Here is a 13,231-nt window from a genome sequence, read left to right on the forward strand (position 1 = left end):
GGAATATACTTGAGAATATTGAGAGGGATGAGCAGCTCGGCCTCATCAACTTTATCTTGGAACGCATTTTGTTGACCCAGATTGACTATTTGCAGCTAATGAGGGAAGAAAACGAATTCAAACCGAGGGCAGATGAAGTTATGTCGTATCAAATTAGAGCGCGGCTTCACTGCACAGAACCAGCCGCGGCACCCGCCCGATGTTCATCCGGAACCGGCCAAAGTATGGAGAAACCAAAGCCGGATTCGTGTCGGGTAAAGTGGAGCTAATAGTCCGGTGACTTGAAAGTGTCGGTGAAGAAGCTCGGCATGGTATGGCTCGAAACGAGACCGAGCCCACAATTTATGCGGCATCTTGTTGAAAATTCTTCTTGCAACACCAATCTCAAATGGAGGCCTCTGCTCATCGACTTTAGTATCAGGTAAGTAAAGCTGCACATGACGGAAGCCATGCTGGTAGCTGTAGAAGGCATGAAGATGGACTACTCCCATATGCCCATAGACTCAACAACAGCAAGACACCAGGAGTCATTCACACAATGTTTGGGGTTCCAAAAACCAGAAGAATATCTTCAAGGGAGCAAAATGTACACCTAATTACAAAAGTAGTTGCAATGTTGACTGACTGCGGTTGCACACCAAGACTAGCAAGAAGGTGAGCAATGACCAAGGGTGGAAGGTAATGTGGACGAGCCGCGCCTGTCTTATTGCCTCATATGGTTTAGTAAGCTCATTGTATTACCCAAGACAGATTGGCCAGGCAGTGTGAAGACATAGCGCAGTATTATGGCTCCCGACATGGATGATAGAGGTGAACAATGCAAGTGAAGATTCAAGAGTCAAGAGCACGTGAATGGAGGGGCAGAACGGGTACGTACCAAGAAGCATGCTGTCGTTACGCATTTTCTGCAGGCGCGTAGCAAAAGTAGAGGAGGGGTACCTGGACTTGACCCCGCCTTGCATCAATTTTTTTTTCTTTCCACGGGCAGGTTCCTTCAGGCTTCGACGCCTTCTACCCCTCCTTATCTTATCAGTGGTGGCGGGGCTCACCTCGAAATTTTCACACTGGTCCCCTAAAATTTTGTGTGGTGCAAGTCTGCGGTTGCCTCCAAAGCTGTCATTTGGCTGGTGGTTTTATTATTTTCTCATTATTTTTATTTTTATTTTTTCGTCGTTGCGGCGTGTCATAGGTGGTTCGGGCATCAACAAAACAACTGGCCGACACACCCCGTCCTGGTCCTTCTGTGCTTGGATAAAAATTCAGTTGCGCCGGGCCTTTACTTCCCTTTCCTCTCCCCTTCTCACCTCCTTCTCTCCTTTTTCCTTCTCCTTCCCCTCCTCGTCTTTTCCTTCTTTTGCGAATAGTTGTGAGGACGACGAGACTCCAACAGAACCTCAAGATGGATAAAGGAAACTTGGTCCAGCTGCTCCAAGCGAGCCAGATTCGTAAGTTACCTTACTCAACTCCCCTTCGAATTCCCCATCGCCCTGTGCCACCCCGGCCGCAAACCTGGTCGAGCCCGTCTGCCTCATTTCGTCGCCCTCGCTTATTTTCCTCGTGCTTTTTTCGCCTATAAATTTTGCTTTTTCATCCGGTTCATCACACTTGATTTTCCGCGAAATCGGTCTTGCTAATTTGTTCTTTGCTCTCTACAGCCGACACTGAGAAGGTCAAGGCCGTCACGGCCGAGCTTCAGAAGAACTACTACTCCAAGCCCGAGTCTCTTCTGCTTCTCATCGAGATTACCGTCTCCCACGATGACGCCGCCATCCGACAGCTGGCTTCCGTCCAGGCTTTGCGCCTGACCCCCAGACACTGGACCAAGATTGACGCCTCTCAGCGCGAGGCCGCCAAGAAGCACATCCTGGACAGCATTCTGAGCGATCAGTCTGCTCCCTCCCGCCACTCCAAGTCGCGTCTTCTCGCTGGAGCTATTGGTCTCGATCTTGAGGATGGCGACGGCCAGGACTTCGTCCGCGGCCTGTTGTCTCTCAACATTGCCGACAACGTTGCTCACCGCGAGGTCGGCTCCTACATCCTCTTCGCTCTGCTCGACAACGACCCCACCCACTTCACTGAGCAGGCCCAGCAGCTTCTGGGCCTGGTTCAGAAGACCATCGTCGATCCTGCGAGCGCTGATGTCCGCCTGAACTCTGTCAGATCTATCGGCGCTCTTCTGATGATCATCGACCCCGAGGAGGACACCCAGAGCGTTCAGCTCGTCCAGCAGCTCGTCCAGCCCATGGTTGAGATCCTCAAGAACGCCATCTCCGAGGGCAACGACGACTACTACCGTGATGTCTTCGAGGTCTTCCAGTCTTTCCTGGCTTTCGACTCCTCTTTCTTGGGTCCTCACCTGAAGGACCTCATCCACTTCATGCTCGAGCTCGCTATCAACAACGAGGTCGAAGAGGAGGCCCGCTCGCAATCTCTGGCTTTCCTCAGCCAGTGCGCTCGCTACCGCCGCATGAAGATCCAGGGCATGAAGGACATGGGTGCCCTTCTCATGGTCAAGAGCATGCAGATTGTCACCGAGATCGAGACTGACGATGATGACGACGAAAACTCCCCGGCCAGAACTGCCCTGGCTCTCATCGATCAGCTCGCCAACGACCTGCCCCCTCGCCAGGTCATTGTGCCTCTGCTCGAGCAGTTCCCCCAGTTCGCCCAGAACCCCAACCCTGGTCACCGCAAGTCCGCTATGCTCTCTCTCGGCACCGCTTCCGAGGGTGCCCCCGACTTCGTCGCCACCCAAATTCAGCCTCTCCTGCCCATCGTTCTCACTCTGCTGAACGACCAGGACGTCTCCGTCCGCCACGCTGCTCTCGTCGGTCTCATCCACCTCGCCGACGAGATGGCTGATGAGCTCGCCCCCAAGCACCGCGAGCTCATCGGTGCCCTGCTCACCAACCTCGAGGCCGTCGTTGGCTCTACCGACAGCCAGAGTGTCAGAGTTATCCGTGCTGTCTGCGGTGCGCTTGACTCTCTCATTGGTGAGGGTCTTGAGGACGACCTCATCAAGGAGTTTGGCCCCAAGCTCATTGTCCCCATGGGTAAGCTTCTCCACCACGAGGATTTCTCCGTCAAGGGTGGTGCTGCCGGCGCCATTGGCGCCATTGCTGCCGCTCTTGGTCGCGAGGAGTTCAAGCCCTACTTCGCTGAGGTCATGGGTGCGCTTGGCCAGTACGTTGCCATCAAGGACGGCGAGGAGGCTCTGAACCTCCGCTCGGCTGTCTGCGACTCTATGGGCCGCATTGCCGACGCTGTCGGCGCCCAGGAGTTCCAGCCCTACGTCATGGACCTCATGAAGGCCAGTGAGGAGGCTCTCAGCCTCGACAACGCTCGCCTCAAGGAGACTAGCTTCATCCTTTGGGCTTCTTTGTCCAAGGTCTACGGCAACGATTTCTCCCACTTCCTTCCCGGTGTCTTCAAGGGTCTCTTTGACTGCCTTGAGCTCGAGGAGGAGTCTCTCTCTATCCCTGGCCTTACCGAGGAGGATATCCCCGAGGGTCTGCTGATCTCCAACGGGAAGAAGCTCAACCTGAAGGCTGCTGCTGATGACGATGAGGAGGACATGGACGAGGATGCCGACTGGGAGGATCTTGAGGACTTTGCCGGTGTCACCGCCGTCGCTCTTGAGCAAGAGATCGCGCTCGAGGTTCTTGGCGATGTCATCACCCACTCCTGCGACGGCGCTGCCATCGAGAAGTACCTTGCCGATGCCATGGGCAAGGTTTCTCCCCTGGCTCAGCACCCCTACGAGGGAGCTCGCAAGGCTGCTATCTCTACCCTCTGGCGCGCCTACGCCCGCGTCTGGCAACTCTACGAGGAGTCGACCGGCGCCAAGTGGGAGGCTGGCTACCCCCCCAAGCAGAACCCCGGCCAGGTCATCAACGACCTCGGCCAGTCTGTTGTTGAGGCCACTCTCAGTGTTTGGGAGGAGGACAGCGAACGGTATGCACCCCATCATCTCTACTTTACTTCCCCGTTCCCCTGCCCTAAAGGATGAGTAACTCTCGTTATACCCAGCTCACTCAGACGCACAAAGTGCGGTTGCTGAGAACACGATTGATCACGTCTGATTCATTGGGCATCTTCATCATTTTCATGGCTAGCATGTAATCGGGCATTTTGCTGACGTCCCAATAGTTCTGTCATTACTGAGATCAACCGCAACATCGCCGCCACCCTCAAGTCATGCGGTCCCGCCATCCTTACACACAACGAGCTGCTCAAGAGCAGCTTGACTATCCTCGGTTGCCTCATCACTCGCTCTCATCCCTGCCAGATGGATCTCGGTGAGGAGGAGGAGGAAGAGGCTGCCGAGGGCTCTTCCGAGTTCGACTGGCTCGTCATTGACACCGCCCTCGACGTCATTCTCGGCCTCGCCACTGTCCTCGGCAGTGACTTCGCCGAGATGTGGAGAGTTTACCAACAGCCCATCCTCAAGTTCGCCAGCTCCCAGGAGTCTCTCGAGCGTTCCACTGCGGTTGGCGTCATTGCCGAGGCTGTCAAGTACATGGGCCAGGCCGTCACCGAGTTCACCGACTCTCTCCTGCCCGTCCTGACCCACCGCCTGACCGACCCCGACTCCCTTGCCAAGTCCAACGCCGCCTACGCCATGGGCCAGCTCATCTTCAACTCCCAGGCCACCGACAAGACCATCTCCCAGTACCCCACCGTCCTGGAGAAGCTCGAGCCCCTCCTTCAGATCAAGGAGTCTCGCATGGTTGACAACGTCTCCGGCTGCATCTCCCGCATGATCATCCGCAACCCCAACCCCGAGTTCGTCGCGCGTGTCCTGCCCGCCCTCGTCGATGCTCTTCCCCTCCAGGAGGACTACGAGGAGAACGCCCCCATCTACCAGGCCCTCTACAACCTTTACGACGCCCAGAACCCCACTGTCGCCAGCCTCACTCCCAAGATCCTGCCCGTTCTGCAGGCTGTCCTCAGCCCGCCTGAGGAGCAGTTGGAGCCCGAGACCCGCCAGCTGTGCCAGAAGCTTGCCCAGGCCCTTCACTAAATGTGTGATGGCCCGAGTAAGCATTGGAGGAGGGTATTGAAGCAGGAACTATTGTGTTGCCCCCTTAGGGGCTGTTAATGAGTGATGAGTGGATGAGACACCCCCATTTCCTACAAAGTCTGTAGATAGGTTCATAGATTGCCAGGGTTAGACTTCCTGGATGATTCCCAAAAAGCTCTATCAACGTTTCGTATGTTCAAAATTAGGCTTCTCTGCATCGTCTCCAGTGATCGTCGTGGCATTTTGTGTTTGTTCCGTGACGGATGAACGACAAACCATCGTAGTTCTAGGTGCCGGGTCCATACACGACATAGTTAATCGGTAAAGCCCCGGAAAGAAACAACGTGATTATCCAAGCTTGTGAAAGAAAATGGGATATCAGCCGAAATGTAAGTTTCGTCCTTTTCTACCACCGCCGCTATTGTTGTTATCTCCTTGTCTGGGTACGTAAAGACAGCCAGGACACCCCAAGCAACGAACCGTTGTATTACAATCCTGGCATAAAAGCACAATCCTGCTTGCGCCGCTAGTCCTGTTTCGATGGCCTTCAGTCGTGCCGTTCACACCGATGGCCATCTCATCGGCTCCGTGTTGATATATGCAATCCATCGCAAGCACTCAGCCCGACTCGGCAAGATGACACTGGTAATTTTCTTGAGCTTGTTTTGTCCATATTGTTACCTCTGCTGGTTTCTCTTGTTCAATTGAGGGCTCTCTGTTTTGGTGAGCTGCTTAAGTGGCGCAAACAGCCTTACACGGGCCTTTGAAGGGGCTTGGCACAATTACTCTCATAAATGCTTCACCCATTTCGGGACATCGAAGAACTCTGATGAGTCATGAAACCACCCTAACTCATACGCAACATAGTTGTGAACTTTCGAATATCATATCTACAAGCTTTGCTTGAATACTGCAAGAGCATGAAACTAGGGACTTGATAAGAGCTATTGTGGATTTCATATTGCTTGGTGCGCTCATCTGGAGCTGATTTCGTGAAGAACGAATTGATCGATGATTTCTCTCAGTGGAGCCTATGCACGGATAACCGCCAGCCTGTCTTTCACTACCAACGCCAAGGATAGCATTTATTCCTTCCTGGTCAAGATGTGTGTTTCGGAGTAACCAACAGAAAACTTAATTTAGATGATCTGCCTGTGTTGGAACTTGAAGACGATACGGGCGCTTAGAAGTGGACCACGCGGTTGGACCCAGAAGAGCCTCCTGGACTGATTTCGGCGGCAACAGCAAGTTGGACCGGGATTACGATAAAACTGAAGTGCGATACATGGTGATATCCACTGATGCCTGGGGAAAAGTTGGCCAAACTAAGCGCTTTCTTCCTAAGCGCCGAGATTATATCACAAATACTATCAAGGTTCATGGTCAATTGGTCTTTAGAGGACATTTGAGAATATTTCCTCTTATATAAGGGGGAACTCTGCCTTTCCATCCCCTTTCACTACACAGCTAAATTGAGATACAAATCAAGACAGGAACGCATTCAACGCTCACTTTCATATTCTCTCAAAATCATACTTCTTTCACAATCTTACTCTTCACAACAATGGAAAATTGCTGGTTCGTACTGCGGAACACGCACTATCCGCCGCCCATCGGATTGACCGACGACGTGGCCGGGTGTACCGGACAGCTCAAGGGGCTGTACTGCTGTGGTCACATCGTACCTGATCTGTCGCACTTTGACGACGTCATCAACACTCGGGGCCCAATGGAGATCCCGGTGGATATGCCCATCCTTCATAGGAGGGACGAAAACCCAATCTACAAGAAAATGTCGGGACCGTCAATAAACCACTCCGGTCAGATCAGTGCACCTATTATGGCGGCTGCTGGCATGACTGCGACTACCAGCGCTGGCATAGCGTTCCAGAAAACTGTCATCAACCATGCCGAATTCGAGGCTCTCGATAGCTACATGATGCGACCAACACACTCAAGAGGACAGCATTGCTACTAACGAGGCGTCGAGATACATCCAAAGAAGCAAAAGAATGGGATCATGGTCTTGCTTCATGATCACTGGGATGATTGTCGCTCGTGGTGCGAAAGTCGCCCGATTGGAGACACGTAACATTGGAGTCCAAGCCGGCCTCGGAGCGTAAGACAACCAACTAGCAAACCCCATTGTTTTGAAGGAGATGACTGTACTTATCAACATGAAGACTAACTTTGATCAGTGGGTTCTCTGGTGTGGCCGATGTTGGTTTCAACATAGACAGTTCGTCAGAGAACAATCTGTCATTGTCAAGCGGGCATGTTTCTGACTTCGTCTGGGCGGTGCAAGTCATCAAGATACGCAAGGGCATTATGGATCCCACATGGAACCGTGAGATCTATTCCAAAGGGTCGACTTTCATGAATCCTGGGGCTGCTCTTATTGAAATGAAGGACACCCTGCGCAAGGAAGGAGTTGCAAACAAAAAGATGATTGCACCTGGAGATGGAAGCGAGATCTTTGTAATTTAGCAAGTTTTGAGGCATCTAATCCCTATACATTCTTTCTTCCTCGTCAAGAGTCCATGAATTGCGATCCGATACAAATTTTGAACTGGCAAGTAAATCAGCCTTTGATTTACCGCTAATGCAGCAAAACACAACGTGATTCGAGCACGAAAGGAGAAGAAAGGGTAGAAATTAGCAGCATCCCACGCCTGAGTGTGGTATAAGAGGTGGGCTCCTAGCTAACAAAACTTGGCTTGGAAGAGGAAGGCAACTGGATCGAAGCCAGGTTCCTTTGTGCTCATTGTTCTCGAAGAAGGGGTTCCATTCCCGTTTCTCTACTGCCAAACTCCCTCGCGGCCAATGTCCAATTCTGTGAAAAGCAAACAAAGCCGCCTCCCTAGGTTCTTGTTCAACAACAGCCCAGATTGAAAGTACTAAAACATCTCTAATTCGCACAACGGCGACGTTGGGGAACTTCCAACTTTACATCGCAATCCACGTGCCTTGTGAGCCAACACCAACCGGTTACGTCCTAACATGGAAGTCCCTGCCATCCCCCAGCGCATACCAGACTGCAAAGCTGCTTTCGGCCGGCTCATCGTCAGTTAAGGATCTGCTTCCGCTCCAGCGTGGATGGAAGACCGTCAGGCCGACTTTAACATCTGGGCGGCTAGCTTCAACACAAGAAGTAGCAGTAAATTGTCACTTGATCATCGCTTGAGAGATATAAATAATGCGAGTAAAGTAATATGCCGTCACCTCGAGGGCTTGCTGGAGGCTTCGGAGGAATTCTTGGAGATTGGTTAGTGCTCTGCTCAAAATCTTCGCTGCCAAGCTAAATCTCAAAATTAGTGCCCAAGGGGCTCATTGAGGTTGAGACTCAAGAAGTCTCAGTACGCAAGCCAGATCCAAAAGATGTCCAAGAAGGCAGCGGATCAGAAGCTTCGGATTCAGAATTGACTACGTCTAGTGAATCGGCTGAAGATGACAGCTTAGAGACTCTTTATGAGGAACATAAATTTTACATTCATGAGATTCTTAAACTCCTTCAGAGAGATTCTATGATAATACGAGAATGAAGGACTGAGGATCGATGCGCCCAACGGGAGTAGTTTTGAAAACTTCCTATCACATCAAGTTATCGATTTCCGAATTTCATAAGGCCGTCAGAGTCAATTCAAATTATGAACATCTCATGAATGGGTTAATAGATTGAATTCGTAATAAGAAACTTGTGTCAAAGCTTTAGCTTCATCAGTGCAATATGCTACGTTGTGTAATCGTTCATTCTACGACGGCACCCAATGCGATAATTAAAAAAGGATCATTTCGAAGCTTCAAGAACGTTCTTGAGAGTTGATTGAGTGTTGTAGAGAATCGGTTATTAAACATTATACTCGAATCTCATCGGATATATTAGTAGCCCAATGTTGCGAAGAGTGAGCTGAGATATTCGTTGCATCGTGGCGGCAGAGTCTTCTGTTCAGGTATTACTTGTGCGTCCAATGGAGTCTGACATGGAGTTAGGAACATTAATTGATGGTAAAATTCGTCAGCACCCCGAATCTGTGGATATTAAGGCTCAAACCATTATCACCTTTATCGTTTCTGAATCCAAATTAAGGATAGCAAAGGATTTGACATGGCCACTGAATGAAAGGTGTATACGGCCAGGGCACAAGACTTTCGAAAAAGGTCCATGCTCCCCGAGTCCAGTCTTCGAATGACCTAGGAGAAAGCATTTTCTTATCCTCCCAGTATGTTCGTCGCAAGTAGGCGCTGGATGAGGGAGATTATTAGATGCCCTCCTTGTAGATGCTAAAGGTACGCAACGGAGGTTTGCTCATCTGGAAAATATTTTCCCTCGATGTTTGTTGAGTTTTATCAACCTCCACCGAGGAGTTTGCAGTATCACTTGAGTATTATTATCTTGCGAACAACCACGTCGATCAGCAATCTCAAGTCGAAGCTACGGGCAATAAAAGTATCATAGGCGTTCATGTAAGTAAGCAAGGCATGCTGCCTTTCAAGGGAGTAAGACAGCTTGTCTTACACCTCGGCATTTGATTTGGGATGATGCATAGCAAACCCCTATTCTTGGTATTTCCCTTTCCCAATTAGCTCATAATATCTTGACTTCTTTCTCTACTTTGGTAACTCCATATTTTGTTAGTTATTCGCGTTGCTCTAAATGCGGAAGGTTAATAGGCGCAATGCCGGAGATAGGGTTATGCACCAAGCAGATCCCTAGTTCGTTACCGACGGGTATCTTCACCTGATGCAGGTCAAGCCAGCATATCTGACCAAGCCTCGTGGTATTAGCTCCGTAATTTCCGCATCATTAGGTTTCAGTATTTGAATGTCGCGTATGCGGCGGTAGCGATTTTGTGCCCTGATCTCGTTGGGTTGTGATGCCCTTGATTCCAGCGTAATGCATGGAATGCCGTCGGGCCTCAGCCGCACTGATTGCAGTATGATTGTAGTGGAAGAAGCAAGTCCTCATTCATTTTCCAATGAAGCACGACATTCTATCGTCATAGAGCGTGGGGGAGGAGGGTGCCAGGGTGCTTAAGACGATGTGCTTAAATACTAAAAATCAGCAAGCTAGGCAAGCAGCCAACCAACAGACTCGACGTTACTTCACTAGATACTCCATCTGGCTGACTCCAACATGGACTTCGTACAGAACCCAACATACCTCCTAGCCCCCCAATGGACCTTCCGCCCAGGCGGCCCCATCGCCATCGGCAACATCATCGTCGACCCCTTCAAACCGCACGTAGTCTGCAGCTACGCAGACCCCGGCAGTGGCAGCGCGTATGCCACCGACACGGCGTGCGAGCGCAACTGGCGCATGTCGCAAGAGACAGCCCGCCGCTTCGACGTCAGCATGTGGAGCGTCTTCCTCGAGAAGATCCAACTCAAGGTCGGCGCCAGCCGCAGTAACGTCAGGCACGGCGAATACACCATGGACGTGTTGGAGACGACGTACCTCCTGCGCCACCCCTCGCACGAGGAGATCCACGAGCGGTGTAATAGTCCCGCAGTGAAACCGTTTATGAATATGGAGAGGATTAATGCGAAGCCGGTGTACATGATCACGGGGCTCAAGATCGCCAAGGGGTTTGCTGTGAAGCAGAGCAGTAGCTCAGACAGGGCGGCACATGCTCAGGTCGGGGTGGAAGTGTCGCCCGAGGTTAGTGTTGGGGCGCAAGTGAGTGGTTCAAAGGGCCAGAGAGAACAGCATGGGTTCGAGGCGATGCAGGATATCATATTCGGCTATCAGTTATTGAAGATTGAGCCGAAGGGATGGGGGAAGAGGAAGCAACTCCATTATGGCGAGTTTATGAAACGTAAGAAGGGCGGCATTAAAGACCCGGAGTCGGTTGACGGCGAAGCGAGCTTGCCGGCTGCAGGAGAGTTTCAAGAAATGAGTACTGACATCCAGTCTGTTACGCTCGATGATGGAGACGCGGGACATGGGGTCATTGTTTTCCAAGCTCCAGATGAAGAGGACGCTTCGGAGTAAGCTCAGTATTTGCTGTTCTACTTTAATTACTTTGCTTCCTGTTTGTATGTAAGCGCTGGATGTCGTTCGATTATTGGTTCCAACTAAGGGTATAGTGTTACTATAAAATGCCAAGAGTGTTTTTGTTACTTCCCAGACCTTGGTCGGAATTTATTGAAACGAGAAAAGGTTTTAAGCAATAGAAAGCTGGGTACATAAGATCTAGGAACGAGTCTAGATTGGCATGAACATCGATATCATTAGAGCCCCTCCTCGTTTCTGAACCCAACTTCTGCCAAGCATCATGGTATTCAACATATAAACTCTCAAAAATTGGTATAAATCCTCGCCTCCCACCCCTTCAACGCCGGCGCAACCCCCTTCACCAACTCCCCACCCTTCCTCGTGCCAACCAACAACCGCACCTCAGGCGCCTCACACCCAAGCAACGCCGCAACATCCCCAGCACTCTCCCCATCCTCTTTCGAAAAGTTCATCACCACGAGCGCCTTCCTCTTCACCCCGCCATCCTTTCCACTCACCGGCGCAGGACTCTCCTTGAGTATAACCCACGTCTTCTCGTTCTCCGGATCAATCAACCGATGCGACCCAAAGACGAACACATCGCGGTGTTGCTTCCTCAGCTTCAGCACCCTCTTGTAGAACGACAGGATGGAGTCCGGGTCGCCGCGCTGTTTCGCGGCATTGATAGACTTGTACTCGTCATGCACCCTCATCCACGGCTTCGCGCCCTCCCTCGCGAAACCAGCGTTGGGGCTATCATCCCACTGGAACGGTATCCGCGAGTGATCCCTCGCCAAGATGCGCAAGCCATGCATCGTCTTCTCGATCCGCTCCGCATCCCCAGACTCCAACGCCTCCGAGTAGAAGTTACTGCTCTCGATATCCTTGTACTCTTCTATCCCCCAACTGGCCGGCATATTCGTCATGCCAATCTCCTGGCCCTGGTACAGAAATAACGTCCCAGACATGGTCGCCTGCCACAGCGCAATCGTCTTGGCTGAAGCAAGCCACAGCTCGGGCGTCGAATCATCACCAAACCTCGACACCGCGCGCCCATTATCGTGGTTCTCGCAAAACGCCGTCGCCCAGGCATCCGTCCCCTCGATGAAGGACTGCCACGTCTCCGTGTACTTTTTCAACGTCGACAGCGGAAACGGCTGGTAAATATACTTTGCGCCGAACCCGTTCCCGTTACCCAGCCGAATCACGGAGAACTCAAATACCATGTCCAGCTCCTTCGCCGCAGCTGAGACGTAAGGAATCACCTGTGACGGGTGCGGCGTAAGGGATAGCTCGCCGACGGAGACGGCATTGTACGGCGCCAGGGCCTTGCGGTTCATCTCACGGATGTACTCGTGGATGCGGGGTCCATTACACCACATCTCGGGCGCGGGCTGGTGCGGCGACGTCGGGTCGGTGACGGGGGCGTCGACGTAGTCTGTGCGCTTGGAGTACTTGTTCACGGTATCGATGCGGAAGCCGTCGACGCCGCGCTCGAGCCAGAAGCGCATCGTGTCCTCGTAGATGGCCTCGCGGCAGGCCTCGTTGTCCCAGTTCAGGTCGGGCTGGTCGGGGGCGTACAGATGGAGGTAGTACTCCTGGGAGTGCTCGTCCCAGGTCCACGTCGGGCCTGCGAAGTACCCGCGCCAATTTGTCGGCGGGTGCCGCACGCCGTTGGCGTCGTAGCGCGCGGGCTTCCAGATGTACCAGTCGCGTTTGGGGTTTTCCTTGGAGGAGCGTGATTGCTTGAACCAGGCGTGCTCGACAGAGGTGTGGTTGACGACGAGGTCGAGAATGACCTTCATGCCGCGCTTGTGGCACTCGTCCAGCAGGGTATCGACGTCGTCAACGGTGCCGTAGGGTGCGTAGATCTTTTGGTAGTCGGAGACGTCGTAGCCCATGTCGGCTTGGGGGCTCTCGAAGATGGGGGAGACCCAGACGACGTCGACACCGAGCTCGTGGAGGTAGTCGACCTCGGCTATGAGGCCGGGGAGATCGCCCCAGCCGTCGCCGTCCGAGTCCTTGAAGCTGGCGGGGTAGACTTGGTAAAAGGTTGCGTCTTTCCACCAGGGCTGCTTGCCTACCCAGCGGTTCTCATCGTCCCAGACGAGGGATCCCATGGTGAAGGAGGGGCTGTTGGATAGGTATCACGGTATCAAGCCACGCTGTAATGAGGGCGGGTTGTCGTCAATCAGGTAGGTGGAAGTAGACGA

The 13,231-nt window shown here is 52.2% G+C and overlaps 5 protein-coding genes across 5 annotated transcripts; 4 read left to right on the forward strand and 1 right to left on the reverse strand.

The window, feature by feature from the left end:
- Nucleotides 1-1,399: 1,399 nt before the first annotated feature.
- On the forward strand, nt 1,400-5,023 carry CLUP02_11345 (uncharacterized protein; the record flags this gene model as incomplete). The annotated part of the gene is made up of 3 exons (XM_049290313.1): nt 1,400-1,445; nt 1,656-3,954; nt 4,150-5,023. The coding sequence occupies 3 exons, from the start codon at nt 1,400-1,402 to the stop codon at nt 5,021-5,023; spliced, it is 3,219 nt and encodes a 1,072-aa protein (XP_049147458.1).
- Nucleotides 5,024-6,587: 1,564 nt separating this feature from the next.
- On the forward strand, nt 6,588-7,001 carry CLUP02_11346 (uncharacterized protein; the record flags this gene model as incomplete). The annotated part of the gene is made up of 1 exon (XM_049290314.1): nt 6,588-7,001. One exon carries the CDS (start codon nt 6,588-6,590, stop codon nt 6,999-7,001), a length of 414 nt encoding a protein of 137 aa, XP_049147459.1.
- A 34-nt stretch (nt 7,002-7,035) lies between these two features.
- On the forward strand, nt 7,036-7,510 carry CLUP02_11347 (uncharacterized protein; the record flags this gene model as incomplete). Its single annotated transcript, XM_049290315.1, has 2 exons — nt 7,036-7,142; nt 7,222-7,510. 2 exons carry the CDS (start codon nt 7,036-7,038, stop codon nt 7,508-7,510), a joined length of 396 nt encoding a protein of 131 aa, XP_049147460.1.
- A 2,647-nt stretch (nt 7,511-10,157) lies between these two features.
- CLUP02_11348 (uncharacterized protein) lies at nt 10,158-11,015 on the forward strand (the record flags this gene model as incomplete). Its single annotated transcript, XM_049290316.1, has 1 exon — nt 10,158-11,015. One exon carries the CDS (start codon nt 10,158-10,160, stop codon nt 11,013-11,015), a length of 858 nt encoding a protein of 285 aa, XP_049147461.1.
- Nucleotides 11,016-11,320: 305 nt separating this feature from the next.
- On the reverse strand, nt 11,321-13,138 carry CLUP02_11349 (alpha amylase; the record flags this gene model as incomplete). The annotated part of the gene is made up of 1 exon (XM_049290317.1): nt 11,321-13,138. One exon carries the CDS (start codon nt 13,136-13,138, stop codon nt 11,321-11,323), a length of 1,818 nt encoding a protein of 605 aa, XP_049147462.1.
- Nucleotides 13,139-13,231: the final 93 nt, after the last annotated feature.

The sequence above is a fragment of the Colletotrichum lupini genome, chromosome 5 (assembly GCF_023278565.1).
Source record: "Colletotrichum lupini chromosome 5, complete sequence".
Lineage (NCBI taxonomy): Eukaryota > Fungi > Ascomycota > Sordariomycetes > Glomerellales > Glomerellaceae > Colletotrichum > Colletotrichum lupini.